This window comes from Eurytemora carolleeae, unplaced genomic scaffold (genome assembly GCF_000591075.1).
Source record: "Eurytemora carolleeae unplaced genomic scaffold, Eaff_2.0 scaffold1858, whole genome shotgun sequence".
Classification (NCBI taxonomy): domain Eukaryota; kingdom Metazoa; phylum Arthropoda; class Copepoda; order Calanoida; family Temoridae; genus Eurytemora; species Eurytemora carolleeae.
Window position 1 is genome coordinate 11,746 of NW_019397743.1, and position 18,816 is coordinate 30,561.

An 18,816-nucleotide genomic window follows, 5' to 3' on the forward strand; every position below is an offset into this window, starting at 1 on the left:
AAAATATGCTCAAAATATGCTCAATATGCTCAAAATATGCTCAAAATATGCTCAAAATATGCTCAAAATATGCTCAAAAACATAAACGTGATTCATTTAAACAAAGCCTGATGCTTAATACTTAAAAAATTTTATTTGTAAAAGGCCTTGCATAATGAAATTTTGACAAATCCAGGATATTTGCCAGTAATAATCTGAACTATGGAATGTCACCTTCATCCTTATCTTATATCCGGCCTGTAAAGGTATTGTACATCGTCTATGCGTAACATCCCGGCCCTACTGAACTTATGACCTACTAACTTTCCGACCTACTGCAATATCGGACCTACGCCAGGTGTTTATTTTTGTATTTTTTTAGGGTTAGGTTAGGTTAAGACAGTGGGCCGATGGCATGCGTCTAGGACATCCTAGGGGGCCGAGCACCAAGGCTAGGAGTGACAGGCTAGGGGGCCGGGGGCTGTGGCCACAAATCCATATAGAAACTGTAAAACCACATGCTAGTAGGTCGAATCTGTAGTATAGCGGATTTGCGTAGGTCGAATAATAACCACCCTTGAAATACAGAATTGTAAATGTCGTCTTTTATCAAGGAATAAATCAGCTGTTTATGGCATCTTTTATAAATCAGCTGATCTGACTCAGCTGTTTGAAATTAAAGCACAATGGATCAATGTTTCAATTTATTGTCTACTATTTTTATTAATTATTGTTTTGATTAAATTAACCTTTTAATAACATTTTTTCATTTATTTATTTATTGTGATTATTTTCTCTTTGTTCATGCATGACAAATGGCAGAAATGATTTAAGAAGAATAAAATAGAGAAGAAATTGAGATAAAAAAGAGATAAACAAAATATCGTAAAAATTCATACTGTAAATATTTCTATTTTATATTAAACATATTTTCAGATAGAATGGCAGTTATTATAAAAGAAGAAATAGATTTAGAAGAATTTGAGATAAAAGAAGAGTTAATATCCAAAAATGAAGAAATCCCTCCCCCCTCTACTGTAAAGGATACATGTACTGTTAATCTACATAAAGATGTTATTAAGATTGATAAAACAGAAATACAAGGTAACCTAATGGTTTCATTAAATAACAACCTTATCAGACTTCTGAATATTAATAGTGTAAATAAAAACTGAAGTACAAATCTTCCAAGCTAAGGTTGGGTAATTTTCATCTGTTGTCTCTTTTATAAGTAAAGTAGCAAAATACAAACACTACTTTTAACAGATTTTCTTTTCACCTTTTCCCGCATTTTAATACCAGTTTCTGAGAAGTATATTTCTATTTCCAAGAGTTCTTGAACTTTTGTAAAAAAAATATTTCATTTTCGTAAAAAACGTAAAAAAGCAGTCAACATATTTTTTCAATACTTGGGTAACACATGTTCATAAAAGAATATATACCCTATATAAACTATATTATTATGCAGACAGGAAAATGTACGTATAGAATAAACATGTATTTTATATTAATTTACATACATCTATATTGACATTTAAACTATTTTGTAAGGATATTCAATCTAATTATGGTATTAACGAAATCTAACAATTTTCTAAAAAACTTCCTGTACGCGAGACTACCTAAGCTTAAACTATTAACCTACCAAAGTTAAAAATAATACTTACCTTATTTATTGAATACAATTTGGTGGTTATAACAGAATAGAAAAGCTAAAAAGTACTTAATACACTAAAACTAAATAGATACCCTTTCATGAACATAATAATAATATAATAAAAAGGCCAAGAATTCAAAAGGGGGGCAAGGAGGGGGAAACTAAAGATATAAAATAAAATAACTGTTTACCCTTGAATTTGAATGAGCTATCCTTAATTTTCCGGCTGAAAAATTGGTCACACACTGATCTGGCGTTCGGACTAAAAACCATTTCAGACACTGCCTTGGCGGTGGTCGAAGGGGCCTTTATATAGGGTTTGATAGGGGGGGAAAAGGGCATCTGCGCTGAGGACAACAAGGGAGGGGAGGCCTGGTTGGTAGGGGCAATTAGGGCCTTCTAGAAAAGGGGGGTAAAAAGGGTATAGATACAAAGGGAGGGGAGGTCTGCTTCGCAGGGGCAATTAGGGCCTTCTAGAAAAGGGGGGGGCATAAAAAGGGTATGGATAAAGGGGAGGTTAGGTTAGGTTAGGTGACCCTTAAGTGACCCTTAAAAGCTTTGCCTAATCAAGTATGAATTATATTCTTAAATTTTGTAATCAAATTTCTGAAATCTTTTTGATCTCATATAAAATAATGGAAGAAAGTAACCAATGCCTGAAGAATCCACTTTTAGGAAATATGAATGTCCTAAACCAAAATTGTCGAGAAAATTGTGAGATTTGAACTCTTCTTAACTGTCATTGGTCAATTATGTAAAAGTGACCAATAGAAAGACATTCCAAAACAAGTTTTTCCAGAATTGAATTCTAAGAAACACACACGTCGTCAAAAAGTGAAGAGCAAATGAGCAAATCGGGAAAATTTATGAATTTTGAATCATTTTTTAGCTTGAGAAACTTCAAAGAATAATTTATGAAATTTTTTGTTTTAAAAAGCTTCAAAGAATAATTAACAAGGGTGATACGAAGGGGGCGGGGTATTAACATATTAAGTAAACTTTTTTTTTTATGTTTAGATGTATTGAATACTGTAATACAGGATACTGAAGAGAATAAACCTGTATTTGATCCTTATTTTCACACTGAGCTAATCATTAAACATGAAAACGAGGATATAGGTAATTCAATAATTTATCATCTAATACGCAAATTAACAGTTAATTAATTAAATTAAATTTAATAGTATTTTATCTTCAATTTTTCAGGAGAAAACATGCATCAAGTATTTGAACCACAGCCTAAGAAAAGTAAGAAAAAGAACAGCAAAGGGGAATTTCCTTGTTTTGATTGTGAGTATGTTGCAACCAGAGCTTATCATCTGAAAACTCATGTTGAAAGTAAACATGAAGGAGTGAGATATCCTTGTTTGCAATGTGAATATGCGGCAACTACAGCAGGTCAGTTGAAGATTCACGTTGAAAGTAAACATGAAGGAGTTAGATATCCCTGTGCTCAATGTAATTATTTATCAACTACAGCAAGTAACTTGAAGACGCATGTTGCAATTAAACATGAAGGAGTGAGATATCCTTGTTTGCAATGTGATCATGCTGCAACTACAGTAGGTGGTTTGAAGAGGCACGTTGAAAACAAACATGAAGGAGTGAGATATCCTTGTTTGCAATGTGATTATGCGGCAACTAAAGCAAGTGATTTGAAGAGGCATGTTGAAAATAAACATGCAGGGGTTAGGTATCCTTGTCCTCACTGTGATTATTTTGCAACTAAAGCAAGTAACCTGAAGATGCATGTGGAAATTAAACATGAAGGAGTTAGATATCCTTGTCCTCATTGTGTGTATGTTGCAACTACAGCAAGATCTTTGAAGACTCATGTTGAAAGTAAACATGAAGGAGTTAGATATCCTTGTCCTCATTGTGAGTATGTTGCAACTCAAGCAGCTCATCTGAAGAAACATTTTGAAAATAAACACGAAAGAGTTAGATATCCTTGTCCTCATTGTGTGTATGTTGCAACTCTAGCAGCTAATCTGAAGAGACATGTTGAAATTAACCATGAAAGAGTTAGATATCCTTGTCCTCACTGTGAATATATTGCAACTACAGCAAGTAACCTGAAATCACATGTTGAAAATAAACACGAAGGAGTGAGATATTCTTGTTTGCAATGTGATTATGCGGCAACTACAGCAGGGTCTTTGAAGAGGCATGTTAGGAATAAGCACGAAAGAGTTGGATATCCTTGTCCTCACTGTGAGTATATAACAACTACAGAAAGTATCCTGAAATCACATGTTGAAATTAAACATGAAGGAGTGAGATATCCTGCAATGTGATTATTTTGTAACTACAGCAGGTGATTTGAAGAGGCACGTTGAAAGGAAACTTAAAGGAGTGAGATATCCTTGCGCTTAATGTGATTATTTTGTAACTACAGCAAGTAACCTGAAGAAACATGTTGGGAATAAACACGTATGAGTAAGATATCCTTATCCTCATTCTGAGTATGTTGCAACTCAAGCAAGTATTTTGAAGGTGCATGTTAAAAGTAAACATGAAGGAGTGAGATATCCATGCCTTGAATGTAAGTATGCTGCAACTACAACAGGTGATCTGAAGAGGCATATTAAGAATAAACATGAGCCTTAGATATCTATCTCATTTTAAGATAGTTCGAAATCAAAATAGGTAAATATGGAGTGGAGTCACAATTATTGATGTTTTTCATAGTTTTGTAAATTAATTCATTAAATATATATCTTTTTTATTCTATATTCATTATTTTAAACAAGTCTTAGTGAACAAAATCCAATTTTTTATTTAAAAATTAAATTTGTGGAAGAGAAATATTTGATAAGTTTGATTGTACTCCCTAGTATTTTTGCCTTGGTTTTTTTAATAAAGTTTAGCAAAAAGTTTTGTTGTAATGTTCTCAATTATTTATAATCCAAATCTTTGAATTTTTTTTTGTCACATAAAAATATCATTGTTAATCTGTTACTTTGTACATTTTGTTTGGACGCTGAATGTATTTTTCAGATAAAATGGCAGAGATTATGAAAGAAGACTTAAACATTGAAGATTTTGAGACAAAAGAAGAGTTAATTTCCATCAAGGAAGAAATCCTTCCCTCCTCTACTGTAGAGGATACATATGCTGTTAATCTACATAAAGATGGTATAAAGTTGGAGAATACAGAAATACAATTTATAAAGGAATTTCTAGAATTTCTAGCCTTTTTACACACGCACATTTAAAAGTCAACGCTGTATTTAGCATTTATTGAGCAATTCTTCTTACAGCATCCAAAGTGGTGGAAAACTGAAAAATAATCACATTAGTTTTATAAAATTATAATTACAAAAATGAATATTTTCTCCAAAATAAGCTTTGTGCAATTGTTTGTATTAGACAATCTTCATTTGCTTTCAATTGAACTTTAGTTTCTTGCTTTATAATTTTCATTTCTTTCTCAGTAGAAGTTTCATCATGTTTAAATTCTCCAAATACTTATAAAAGAAATACTCACTTGTGGGCTTTTCCAGGTTTAGTTCAGTGCTCTTTTATTTCCTGCAGTTTTGGCTCTTCATTAGTTTTAGCTTCTCTTGAAGTTTAGTTGAACTTTATATAGCTTGGACACTGAACAATGGTCTTCAAGAGATTCAAGAGTAGGCGTAGCTCTGTTGAGTAGAGTTCTAGCTATAGCTGTGATTGAAATCTTTCCCCATTTATCCAGAAAGAATCAAACACAGAGTTGGCAGCAATCATCCTGTATAGGATAATATTAGTCTGTGCATAAACAAGATATATGCAAATATCAAATAAACAGATTTTCTATTTAAAATGAATTGATAAAATATCATTCAGGAAGATCTTCTTTTGTCCGGTGTTCCTGCAATCAGAACAAGTTTTGTTAGATTTTTCAGTAGTTGCAGCAAGATCACATTGCAAACAAGGATATCCCACTCCTTCATGTTTAAATGCAACATGCGTCTTCAAGTAACTTGCTGTAGTTGTTAAATAATTACATTGAGCACAGGGATATCTAACTCCTTCATGTTTACTTTCAACGTGCCTCTTCAAATCACCTGCTGTAGTTGCCGCATATTCACATTGCAAACAAGGATATCTCACTCCTTCATGTTTACTTTCAACATGAGTTTTCAGATGATAAGCTCTGGTTGCAACATACTCACAATCAAAACAAGGAAATTCCCCTTTGCTGTTCTTTTTCTTACTTTTCTTAGGCTGTGGTTCAAATACTTGATGCATGTTTTCTCCTGAAAAATTGAAGATAAAATACTATTAAATTTAAATTAATTAATTAACTGTTAATTTGCGTATTAGATGATAAATTATTGAATTACCTATATCCTCGTTTTCATGTTTAATGATTAGCTCAGTGTGAAAATCAGGATCAAATACAGGTTTATTCTCTTCAGTATCCTGTATTACAGTATTTAATACATCTAAACATAAATACAGAAGTTTACTCAATATTTTAATACCCCGCCCCCTTTCGCCCCTTTCGTATCACCCTTGTTAATTATTCTTTGAAGTTTTTTAAAACAAAAAATTTCATAAATTATTCTTTGAAGTTTCTCAAGCTAAAAAATGATTCAAAATTCATAAATTTTCCCGATTTGCTCATTTGCTCTTCACTTTAATTTTTTTAATGGGCTCAATTATTATATTACCCTTTAAACATTTTTTCCACTTTCCTTCCTTTTTCCATGTTACGGTCACATCCCCCAACCTTAGCTTGGAAGATTTGTACTTCAGGTTTTGTTTACACTATTAATATTCAGAAGTCTGATGAGGTTGTTATTTAATAAAACCATTAGGTTTACCTTGTATTTCTGTTTTATCAATCTTAATAACATCTTTATGTAGATTAACAGTACATGTATCCTTTACAGTAGAGGGGGGAAGGATTTCTTCATTTTCGGAAATTAACTCTTCTTTTATCTCAAATTCTTCTAAATCTATTTCTTCTTTCATAATTTTTGCCATTCTATCTGAAAATGCATTTAACATAAAATAGAAATAGTTACTAACAATAATATTTACTGTTTGACAGATATTATTTGAAGATTTACTATTTTTAAAGTTTTTTTGTAAAAATAGTTTGATTGAGCCAAACATAGTTCAAATAAGCCAAAAATAGTTCCAATAAGCAAAATAATAACTCAAATGCGCACAAAACATAGTTCAAATAAGCAAAAAAAAAGTTTAAATGAGAAAAAAATAGTTTATATGAGCCATAACATAGTTCAAATAAGCCAGTAAATAGTTGACCAATAATTAATATCATTGGTCATTTGGCTGAAGGCCCGGCTCGCTAGCCTGACCTAGCCACAGCGCTCAGCCCCCTAGCCTGTCCTAGCCGCAGCACTCAGCCCCCATAGTTTGTTCTAGCTGCAGTGCTTGGCCCTGAAAGTGTTTTAACCTAACCTAACCATAAAATAATACAAAATGAATATTTTTTGTTGAAAATAGTTAAAATTTAGGCCATGTACAAAAATGATAGGCGGGGGAGGGGGGAAGGGGATGGGTCCAAAAAATTAATTCAATTGAACAAAAATATCTAGTTCAAATGAGCTAAAAAAAATGGTTGCTCATTTGAACTATTTTTTAAATTCATTTGAAAATATTTTTATTGTTTATTTGAACTGTTTTTTTGCCCATTTGAACTATTTTTTTGCTCATTTGAACTATTTTTTTGTTCATTTGAACTATTTTTTGGTTCATTTGAACTATTTTTTGGTTCATTTGAACTATTTTTTTGGCTCATAACTATTTAGTTAATTTGATTTGCTCATTCGAACTACTTTTTCTCATTTGAACTATTAAATGCTTCATTTAATTAAATTAATTAATGTCCGATTGAACTAACGTACTTTTGCACTAAAGTCAGCCATCAAACAAATTAGTGCAAATGAATAAAAATCGGGTTTTCTGTGTTCAATTGGACTAAAATTTTATTTTCCCGCCAGGAATATTTTAGTACAAATGATCATTAGTGCAATTGATCTGGAATACTAAAAATATTTGTTCAAACGCACTAAGCGCTCGCGGGCGCTCTTGTGCTCAGATTCCTTCCAAACAAAAAAATGCTTGTAAAATACATAATTCTCAGTTTGCATGCAAAAAAACAGCCTCCTACGACAATTCTAAGTTATTTTCAAACACTGTTTAAATTTTCAGGAGAGTAATACGTTTTATCCCCCCCCTCTTTATAAAAGCTACAATTAAAACAAAAAAAATAGGATTTTTATTAAAAACTTTTTGAGGGCGGACCAGCCGCTTTCTTTGAGAATGATGCAAAGAAGCACCGTCCCCATACTTGAATTTACATTTGACTGGTTTACAACCATGAGAAAACTAAAAAAAAGAAAAAAATGCAAAAATGCATTTAATGCATGGGTTCGGTGCTCCCTGAACACCGGACCCACGCCGGGCCGGGTGCTAATCAACCCTCTCTAAATTTTTTATCCCTGGTTAGAGACCAATTAAAAAAACAAAAACATTTCAACTCATGTATACAAATAAATTCATTTACATGCATTTAAGGCTTGTTAATTAAATCGTCCTAGTTCCACTCCATTTTACATTCTCTTTGAAAAAAAATTTAATATGCATTTTGATGTTTCACTAAAAGCTTAATTTGGGTTTCATTTTCTTGATTGTGAAAATATATTCTAAATTTTTTCCCTGGTATCTCGGCTGGTAAATAATATGCTTCTTTATCTTACTCCTTCGTGTTTATTCCCAACATGCGTCTTCAGGTTACTTGCTGTAGTTGCAGCATAATCACATTGCGAGCAAGGATATCTCACTCCTTCATGTTTATAATTAACGTGCCTCTTCAAATCACTTACTCTAGTTGCAATATACTCACAATGAGGGCAATGATATCTTACCCCTTCATGTCTATTTACAACACATTTCTTCAGGTTACTTGCTGTAGTTGCAAAATAATCACATTGAGAACAAAGATATCTCACTTCTTCAGGCTTGTTTTCAACGTGCCTCTTAAAATCACCTGCTGTGGTTGCAGCATTATCACATTGAAAACAAGGATATCTCACTCCTTCATGTTTAAATGCAACATGTGTCTTCAAGTAACTTGCTGTAATTGATAAATAATTACATTGAGCACAAAGATATCTCACTCCTTCATGATTGTTTTTAATGTGCCTCTTCAAATCGCTTGCTGTAGTTGCAGCTTAATTACATTGCAAACAAGGATATCTCTCTTTTATGTTTGTTTCAACATGTCTGTTCAGATTCCTTGTTGTTGTCGCAAAATATTCGCATTAAGAACATATTATTTTCTATAGAATTAATGACAAATAAAAAGATTTCCTTGTGATTAAATTAAATTTGCATTCCATGTATAAAGAACATCATAATTTAGAAGACATTTTTTACTGGAGTTTTTTTTATGTCATATGTCTTAAGTCGCATCTGTCTAATGTCATGTTTGTAACCTATTTTTATTGCAGGCATCTTATTAATAATTTAGTTGCAAATCCAGGTATTTCTTAATAAATTTCCTAGTTGCATTCATTAACAAAAACTTTATTAAAGGGGTTTAAATCTTTTATAGAATTAAATAAAGGGAAAATCAAAAATAAAATAAAAAATAAGAAAGATGAAAAACATTAGATTTATAGGCTTGTTTTCATTAAAACTTCAAATTTTAATATTTCATCAGCATCAGTCAAACAAAGACACCTTACACCCCCCCCCTCTCCCTCTACAAAACATCTATCTATTATGACATCCCAATAACACGAATGTTACCAGGAAACCACCCCTCCCTGAAACCCTCCGCCTCCCTGATGAGTACGTGGGTCTCAGAGTTAGCATGACATGTGCAATGATACACCGTAATATGAAATTTAGGAAATCTAAAAGAACATTGAATGATTCGGCCAAGAGTCGGAGGAAAATAAGGATAAACATAACATTCTCTTACAAATTAAGGCTGTAGATACAGGGTGTCCCACGAAACATGACAGTATGCAGGACGTCTTGAATGTCGTCTTGATTTTTGATATAATTTGCTGCGTTTATTTGTCAATGTACAGTATTATAATATTTCTCAAACCTTTTGTTTATATCGTAGAGAATTTATTCGGATTTGCATTCAAACATGACCATATTTTTTGGTCTGAAAAAGACCTCTAGTTAAATATTTTTAATGAATGTTTTTGAGTAAATATGTTTACACACATACATGGTTACATTTTAAGATTGATGGTATTGCACGTGCTTCCTTTCATATATATATAAGTTTAAAATCTGTTTTCTTTAATTTTTTAGATAAAACTTTCAGTTATATAATAAAATTAGGCTAAATATGCTTTCAATCAACAAGGTAAAATATTCGTTAAACATGGCTAAATATAGAGTTAAATAGAAAGTACTTTATAACTTCTGCAGCTTGAAGATGAGGATTGATGATTAGATGTGGATCCAGCTCCTGTTGTAGTTCAAGGTTTGTGTGAGCACTGGGTTCGTCACTCCTCGTTACTTCCTAAATAGGGCTTAAGGTATAGGTTTTACAATGTTTCCTCTTCAGAACAAGATGGAAGGATATTTTCACGGATGGAAACTATTTCTTCTTTTATCTCAAACTCTGCGAGATCTAATTGTTCTTCAATGATCTTTGCCATTCTATCTGAAAAATACATTTTGAGTAAACTAGAAATATTTACAAATTAACAGAGTATCAATAATATAACTATATGAAAAAAACTTTTGATTTTGGATTACAAAAAAATGATCTGTTTTCTTAGCTTTCGTAAACAAAGCGAAAAACGGTAAAGGCAAAAAACTATACAAAAAGATTTAACATTAATGAATCTACCTTCAATTTATGTCATGACCAAAACTTAACAAATTAAAATCGTTGATTTTTGAAAAATAAAAATTGTTCTTGGAAAACAGAATCATTTTCCGATTGAAGAAAGGCCAGATAACTCCGTGGTGATTGCTGTAATTGCAAAATAATCACAATGAGGGCAAGGATATCTATCTAACTATTTCGTGTTTATTCCAAACATGTCTCTTTAGATGAGCTAATCGAGTTGCAACATACTCACAATTAGGACAAGGATATCTAACTATTTCATGTTTAATTTCAACATGCCTCTTTAGGTTACTTGCTGTAGTTGCAAAATAATCACAGTGAGGACAAAGATACCAAACTCCTGCATGTTTATTTTCAACGTGCCTCTTCAAATGACCTGCTGTAGTTGCAGCATAATTACATTGCAAACAAGGATATCTAACTCCTTCATGTTTACTTTCAACGTGAATCTTCAAAGATCCTGCTGTAGTTGCCGCAAATTCACATTGCAAACAAGGATATCTCACACCTTCATGTTTACTTTTAACATGTTTCTTCAAGAGACTTGCTGTAGTTGCAGCATAATTACATTGCAAACAAGGATATCTGATTCCTTCATGAATCTTCAAAGATCCTGCTGTCGTTGTTGCAAACTCACATTGCCAACAAGGATATCCCACTCCTTCATGTTTACTTTAAACGTGAATCTTCAAAGATCCTGCTGTTGTTGCCGCAAACTCACATTGCCAACAAGGATATCTCACTCCTTCATGTTTACTTTCAACATGAGTTTTCAGATGATAAGCTCTGGTTGCAACATACTCACAATCAAAACAATGAAATTCCCCTTTGCTGTTCTTTTTCTTACTTTTCTTAGGCTCTGGTTCAAATACTTCATCCATGTTTTCTCCTAAAAAGTTAAAGATAAAATACTATTCAATTTTAATCAATTATTTAACTGTTGATTTGTGTATTAGATGGTTAATCATTGAATTACCTGTATGTTCGTTTTCGTGTTTAATGATTAGCTCAGTGTGAAAATCAGGATCAAATACAGGTTTATTCTCTACAGTATCCTGTATTACAGTATTCAATACATCTAAACATAAATATAGAAGTTTACTTAATATGTTAATACCCCGCCCCCTTTCCCCCCCCTTCGTATCACCCTTGTTAATTATTCTTTGAAGTTTTTCAAGCTAAAAAATTATTCAAAAATCAGGATCAAATACAGATTTATACAGGTTTATTCTCTACAGTTTCCTGCAGTCCAGTATTCAATACATCTAAACATAAAAAAAAAAAGTTTACTTAATATGTTAATACCCCGCCCCCTTCGTATCACCCTTGTTAATTATTCTTTGAAGCTTTTTAAAACAAAAAATTTCATAAATTATTCTTTGAAGTTTCTCAAGCTAAAAAATGATTCAAAATTCATAAATTTTCCCGATTTGCTCATTTGCTCTTCACTTTCATTTTTTTAAGGGGCTCAATTATTATATTACCCTTTAAACATTTTTTCCACTTTCCTTCCTTTTTCCATGTTACGGTTACCTTCGTAATATATTGAAATTTTGCTAAATTTTCATGTTTATTTATTATTCAAAATTTTCAATAACCTGAATCCTGTATTTCATGTTTAATGATGTTAAATGATGTATGTAAATTAGTATGAAATACATGTTTATTCTATACATATATTTTCCTGTCTGCATAATAATATAGTTATTATAGGTTATATATTCATTTATGAACACGTTTTAACCAAGTATTGAAAAAATATGTTGATTGCTTAAACCTTTAAAGGAAACAACCATATTTTACGTTTTTTTACGAAAATGAAATATTTTTATACAAAAGTTCTATAGTTTCCACTCTTGGAAATAGAAATGTACTTCTCAGAAACCGGTATTAAAAATGCGGGAAAAAATGAAAAGAAAATCTGTTAAAAGTTGTGTTTGTATGTTGCTACTTCACTTATAAAAGAGACAACACATGAAAATTACCCAACCTTAGCTTGGAAGATTTGTACTTGATGTTTTATTTACACTATTAATATTCAGAATCCTGATAAGGTTGTTATTTAATAAAACCATTAGGTTTACCTTGTATTTCTGTTTTATCAATCTTAACACCATTTTTATATAGATTAACAGTACATGTATTCTTTACAATAGAGGAGGGAAGGATTTCTTCATTTTTGGAAATTAACTCTTCTTTTATCTCAAATTCTTCTAAATCTATGTCTTTTTTCATAATTTCTGCCATTCTATCTGAAAATACGTTTAACATAAATAGAAATAGTTACTAACAATAATAATTACTTTATAACAATTATTATTTGAAGATTTACTATTTTTAAAGTTTTTTTTTAAGGCAAAACCCTTAATAGTTGTTACCAAGCGCACCATTTCCCATTACAGCATGAAAATTCAAAGATTTATAGATCTTTAATGTTTTTACTTTAGAAAATTACAATTTAATTTTCATAAACTTATATAAAAAAGAAATAATAACAATACATCAACGCTAAATGAAATATCTAGTTAGCTTTAAAATCTTTGTTGTGACTAATGTCTAATAGTTTTTGAACAACCTTATAAATGACTTAGATATTGACAAATTTAATATCTCTTCATAATTGTTATTCAAGAAAATAGAAATATTCTTAGAAATCAGAATGATCTTCTTCAGATAAAAGAAACTAAATGATTCAAAAAATATAAAAGGCATCTGTAAAATATTAATAAGGGGAAAATATAATGCTTAGTATAACTGAGGATCTAAATTAGGTAATATTTAAAACTGAGAAAACAATTATTGAATTGATTTGTCTTATAATTTTGATTACAATCTAACTTGGAAAACAAAGATAACTAAGGTTCATGCTTATTCTTGAAATGACTAATTAGAATAGAATTAATAACATTAATAATATTTATTCTTCAAAAGAATTAGATATTATATGCTTAAGTATAAAACAGGGGAGTATATTCTTGCTAGAAGTTGAATTGTAACCCCCACCCCACCCTGGCATATAAAAGAGTCTAAAACTTTAAACATATTCAAGAACAGTTCTAATAAACATATTAAAAATGTCGAGAATATATTATGAAAAAATCAAGTGCAGAATCGCTTTATAATTACCAAAAATGGTATTTTTGAATACAACCCATTAACGCCCATGCTTTTTCTTAAAGTGACTCTTCAGATTCTGTACTGTAGTTGAAACATAGTCACAGTGAGAACAAGGATACCTCACACCTTCATGTTTACTTTCAACATGTTTCTTCAGGTTACTTGCTTGAGTTGCAACATAATCACAGTGAGAACAAGGATACCTCACACCTTCATGTTTACTTTTAACATGGCTCTTCAGACTACTTGCTTGCGTTACAACATACTCACAGTAAGGACAAGGATACCTCGCACCTTCATGTTTACTTTCAACATGTGTCTTCAGGTTGCTTGCTTGAGTTGCAAAATAATCACATTGAACACAGGGATATCACACTCCTTCATGTTTACTTTCAAAATGAGTCTTCAAAGATCTTTCTGTAGTTGCAGCAAAATCACATTGCGAGCAAGGATATCTTACTCCTTCATGTTTATATTCAACGTGCCTCTTCAATTCACTTGCTCTAATTGCCGCGTAATCACATTGCAAACAAGGATATCTCACTCTTTCATGTTTAATTTCAACATGTGTCTTCAGGTTACTTGCTGTAGTTGCAAAATAATCACATTGAGAACAAGGATATCTCACTCCGTCATGTCTATTTTTAACATGAGTCTTTAGATGACATAGTTGAGTGGCAATATACTCACATTCCAAACAAAGATATTCCACTCGTTCATGTTTACATTCAACATGAATCTTCAAAGAACTTGCTGTAGTTGCCGCATATTCACATTGCCAACAAGAATATCTCACCTCTTCATGTTTACTTTCAACATGAATCTTCAAATGACTGACCTGTTGCAGATGCAGCAAAATCACATTTCAAACAAAAATATCTCACTCCTTCATGTTTAATTTCAACATGTTTCTTCAGGTTACTTGCTGTAGTTGCAGCATAATCACATTGCGAGCAAGGATATCTCACCCCTTTATGCTTATTTTTAATATGAGTTTTCAGTTGATAACCTCTGGTTGCAACAAACTCACAATCATTACAAGGAAATTCCAAATTACTTCTCTTACTTTTCTTAGGCTCTGGTTCAAGTACTTCATCCATGTTTTCTCCTGAAAAGTTAAAGATGAAATACTATTGAATTTTAATCAATTATTTAACTGTTTATTTGTGAATCAGATGATGAATCATTAATTTACCTGTATGTTCGTTTTCATTTATAATGAATAGCTCACTGTGAAAATCAGGATCAAATACAGGTTTATTCTCATCAGTATCCTGTAGTCCAGTATTCAATACATATAAACATAACAAAGAAGTTTACTCAATATGTTAATACCCCCACCCCCTTCGTATCACCCTTGTAAATTATTCTTTGAAGTTTTTCAAGCTAAAAAATTATTCAAAATACATAAATTTTCCCGATGTGCTCATTTGCGCTTCACTTTAATATATTTGGATATTTTGTAAAATTTTCATGTTTATTTATCATACAAAAGTTCCAATAACCTTTATCCTATATTTCATGTTTACTGATGTATGGGAACCTTTTCTCAGAGAAATAAAATAAATATGTTGATTTTTAAAACCTTTTAAGGAAACAACCTTGTTTTTTTTTACGAAAATGAAATAATTTTTTAAGAAAATTTGAAATTTACTTATCAGAAATTAGCATTCAAAATGCTGGAGAAGGTAAAAAGAAAATCCGCCAAAAATCATTAAATGTATTCTGCTTGGTTGCTACTTTACTTATAAACTCAAAATACAACAGAAGAAAATTACCCAACCTCAGCTGGGAAGATATGGTTATATTTACTATTAATATCAAGATTCCAGAAGTATAAAAAGGTTGTAGAAAGATATAGATAGATATATACCTATTATTAAAGCACACAATAAAGCAAACCGGATGTTATTGTATGACATAATTTTGAAATTAAATAGTTGGAGGTGTTTCGTCAAATAGGTAGGGTGAAAGTATTAGGAAGAGAGGGGGGGGGGGTTATGTAGCTCAATCAGAATAAATTAAATTAAATTAAATTGAATTAAATCGGTGAAATGATCAAGTTTACCTTGTATTTCTGTATTCTCCATCTTTATACCATCTTTATGTAGATTAACAGTATATGTATCCTCTACAGTAGAGGAGGGAAGGATTGGTTCCTTGAAGGAAATTAACTCTTCTTTTGTCTCAAAATCTTCAATGTTTAAGTCTTCTTTTATAATCTCTGCCATTTTATCTGAAAAATACATTCAGCGTCCAAACAAAATGTACAAAGTAACAGATTAACAATAATATTTTTATGTGACAAAAAAAAATTCAAAGATTTGGATTATAAATAATTGAGAACAACACAACAAATTTTATTGCTAAACTTTATAAAAAAAAACCAAGGCAAAAATACTACAGAGTACAATCAAACTTATCAAATATTTCTCTTATACAAATTTAATTTTTAAATAAAAAATTGGATTTTGTTCACAAAGACTTGTTTAAAATAATGAATATAGAATAAAAAAAAATAATATGATAATGAATTAATTTAAAAACTATGAAAAACATCAATAATTGTAACTCCATATTTACCTATTTTGATTTCGAACTAGCTTAAAATAAGATAGATATCTAAGGCTCATGTTTATTCTTAATATGCCTCTTCAGATCACCTGTTGTAGTTGCAGCGTACTTACATTCAGGGCATGGATATCTCACTCCTTCATGTTTACTTTTAACATGCACCTTCAAAATACTTGCTTAAGTTGCAACATACTCACTATGAGGACAAGGATATCTTACTCATACGTGTTAATTCCCAACACGTTTCTTCAGGTTACTTGCTGTAGTTACAAAATAATCACATTAAGCGCAAGGATATCTCACTCCTTTAAGTTTCCTTTCAACGTGCCTCTTCAAATCACCTGCTGTAGTTACAAAATAATCACATTGCAAACAAGGATATCTCACACCATCATGTTTAATTTCAACATGTGATTTCAGGATACTTGCTGTAGTTGCAATATACTCACAGTGAGGACAGGGATATCCAACTATTTCGTGTTTATTCCTAACATGCCTCTTCAAAGACCCTGCTGTAGTTGCCGCATAATCACATTGCAAACAAGGATATCTCACTCCTTGTGTTTATTTTCAACATGTGATTTCAGGTTACTTGCTGTAGTTGCAATATATTCACAGTGAGGACAAGGATATCTAACTCCTTAGTGCTTATTCCTAATATGTTTCTTCAGATTAGCTGCTAGAGTTGCAACATACACACAATGAGGACATGGATATCTCACTCTTTCATGTTTAATTTCAACATGTCTCTTCAGATTAGCTGCTAGAGTTGCAACATACTCACAATGAGGACAAGGATATCTAACTCCTTCATGTTTAATTTCCACATGCGTCTTCAGGTTACTTGTTGTAGTTGAAAAATAATCACATTGAACACAGAGATATCTCACTCCTTCATGTTTACTTTCAACATGAGTCTTCAAAGATCTTGCTGTAGTTGCAACAAACTCACAATGAGGACAAGGATACCAAACCCCCTGCATGTTTATTTTCAACATGCCTCTTCAAATCACTTGCTTTAGTTGCCGCATAATCACATTGCAAACAAGGATATCTGACTCCTTCATGCAGCAAATGAGCACATCGGGAAAATTTATGAATTTTGAATAATTTTTTAGCTTGAAAAACTTAAAAGAATAATTTACAAGGGTGATACGAAGGGGGGGAACGGGGGCGGGAAATTAACATTTTGAGTAACTTCTTTTTTCATGTTTAGATGTATTGAATACTGGACTGCAGGAAACTGTAGAGAATAAATCTGTATTTGATCCTGATTTTCACACTGAGCTAATCATTAAACACGAAAACGAACATACAGGTAATTCAATGATTAATCATCTGATACACAAATCAACAGTTAAATAATTGATTAAAATTGATTAGTGTTTTATCTTTAACTTTTTATAAGAAAACATGGATGAAGTATTTGAACCAGAGCCTAAGAAAAGTAAGAAAAAGAACAGCAAAGGGGAATTTCATTGTTCTGATTGTGAGTATGTTGCAACCAGAGCTTATCATCTGAAAACTCATGTTGAAAGTAAACATGAAGGAGTGAGATATCCTTGTTGGCAATGTGAGTTTGCGGCAATAACAGCAGGATCTTTGAAGATTCACGTTGAAAGTAAACATGAAGGAGTGAGATATCCTTGTTTGCAATGTAATTATGCTGCAACTACAGCAGGTCATTTGAAGAGGCACGTTAAAAATAAACATGCAGGAGTTTGGTATCTTTGTCCTCACTGTGATTATTTTACAACTACAGCAAGTAAACTGAAGAGGCATGTTGAAATTAAACATGAAAAAGTTAGATATCCTTGTCCTAATTGTGAGTATGTTGCAACTCGAGTAGCTCATCTAAAGAGACATGTTTGGAATAAACACGAAAGAGTTAGATAGATATCCTTGCCCTCATTGTGATTATTTTGCAATTACAGCAATCACCACGGAGTTATCTGGCCTTTCTTTAATCGGAAAATGATTCTGTTTTCCAAAAACAATTTTTATTTTTCAAAAATCAACGATTTTAATTTGTTAAGTTTTGGTCATGACATAAATTGAAGGTAGATTCATTAATGTTAAATCTTTTTGTATAGTTTTTTACCTTTACCATTTTTCGCTTTGTTTACGAAAGCTAAGAAAACAGATCATTTTTTGTAATCCAACATCAAAAGTTTTTTTCATATAGTTATATTATTGATACTCTGTTAATTTGTAAATATTTCTAGTTTACTCAAAATGTATTTTTCAGATAGAATGGCAAAGATCATTGAAGAACAATTAGATCTCGCAGAGTTTGAGATAAAAGAAGAAATAGTTTCCATCCGTGAAAATATCCTTCCATCTTGTTCTGAAGAGGAAACATTGTAAAACCTATACCTAAAGCCCTATTTAGGAAGTAACGAGGAGTGACGAACCCAGTGCTCACACAAACCTTGAACTACAACAGGAGCTGGATCCACATCTAATCATCAATCCTCATCTTCAAGCTGCAGAAGTTATAAAGTACTTTCTATTTAACTCTATATTTAGCCATATTTAACGAATATTTTACCTTATTGATTGAAAGCATATTTAGCCCAATTTTATTATATAACTGAAAGTTTTATTTAAAAGATTAAAGAAAAAGATTTTAAACTTATATGTATAA

General features: G+C 31.5%; 3 protein-coding genes across 5 annotated transcripts; 1 reads left to right on the plus strand and 2 right to left on the minus strand.

Moving 5' to 3' along the window:
* The first annotated feature begins 919 nt into the window (after nt 1-919).
* LOC111715730 (zinc finger Y-chromosomal protein) lies at nt 920-18,816 on the plus strand. Its single transcript, XM_023491096.1, has 5 exons — nt 920-1,083; nt 2,654-2,755; nt 2,843-4,774; nt 17,386-17,487; nt 17,578-18,816. Exons 1-3 carry the CDS (start codon nt 921-923, stop codon nt 3,931-3,933), a joined length of 1,356 nt encoding a protein of 451 aa, XP_023346864.1. The 5' UTR covers nt 920; the 3' UTR covers nt 3,934-4,774; nt 17,386-17,487; nt 17,578-18,816.
* LOC111715732 (zinc finger protein 142-like) lies at nt 9,691-17,152 on the minus strand. The gene is given in 6 exon segments (XM_023491101.1): nt 9,691-11,150; nt 13,634-14,433; nt 14,564-14,703; nt 15,664-15,831; nt 16,259-16,331; nt 16,892-17,152. Coding segments are annotated over 6 exon segments (1,953 nt in total). The 3' UTR covers nt 9,691-10,639.
* Nucleotides 11,130-12,776, minus strand: LOC111715731 (uncharacterized). 3 transcript variants are annotated; one of them, XM_023491098.1, is made up of 3 exons: nt 12,563-12,776; nt 11,455-11,556; nt 11,130-11,364 (listed from the first exon to the last, which is right to left on the minus strand). In XM_023491098.1, the coding sequence occupies exons 1-3, from the start codon at nt 12,747-12,749 to the stop codon at nt 11,153-11,155; spliced, it is 501 nt and encodes a 166-aa protein (XP_023346866.1). In that variant the 5' UTR covers nt 12,750-12,776; the 3' UTR covers nt 11,130-11,152. The 3 variants fall into 3 exon arrangements, with proteins under 3 accessions (XP_023346866.1, XP_023346865.1, XP_023346868.1); XM_023491097.1 differs by having other exon boundaries at nt 11,130-11,367; nt 12,563-12,759; XM_023491100.1 differs by having other exon boundaries at nt 11,130-11,367; nt 11,455-11,533; nt 12,563-12,720.

What these genes read in the sequence shown, in the direction of transcription:
- LOC111715730 (XM_023491096.1), top strand. Translation starts at nt 921, where the DNA reads ATGGCAGTTATTATAAAAGAAGAAATAGATTTAGAAGAATTTGAGATA. An exon ending in TGATAAAACAGAAATACAAG is followed by an intron (nt 1,084 to 2,653) that starts GTAACCTAATGG and finishes TTTTATGTTTAG; the next exon opens with ATGTATTGAATACTGTAATA. An exon ending in ACATGAAAACGAGGATATAG is followed by an intron (nt 2,756 to 2,842) that starts GTAATTCAATAA and finishes TCAATTTTTCAG; the next exon opens with GAGAAAACATGCATCAAGTA.
- LOC111715731 (XM_023491097.1), bottom strand. Translation starts at nt 12,749, where the DNA reads ATGTTAAACGTATTTTCAGATAGAATGGCAGAAATTATGAAAAAAGAC. An exon ending in TGATAAAACAGAAATACAAG is followed by an intron (nt 11,557 to 12,562) that starts GTAAACCTAATG and finishes ATTTATGTTTAG; the next exon opens with ATGTATTGAATACTGTAATA. An exon ending in ACACGAAAACGAACATACAG is followed by an intron (nt 11,368 to 11,454) that starts GTAATTCAATGA and finishes TTAACTTTTTAG; the next exon opens with GAGAAAACATGGATGAAGTA.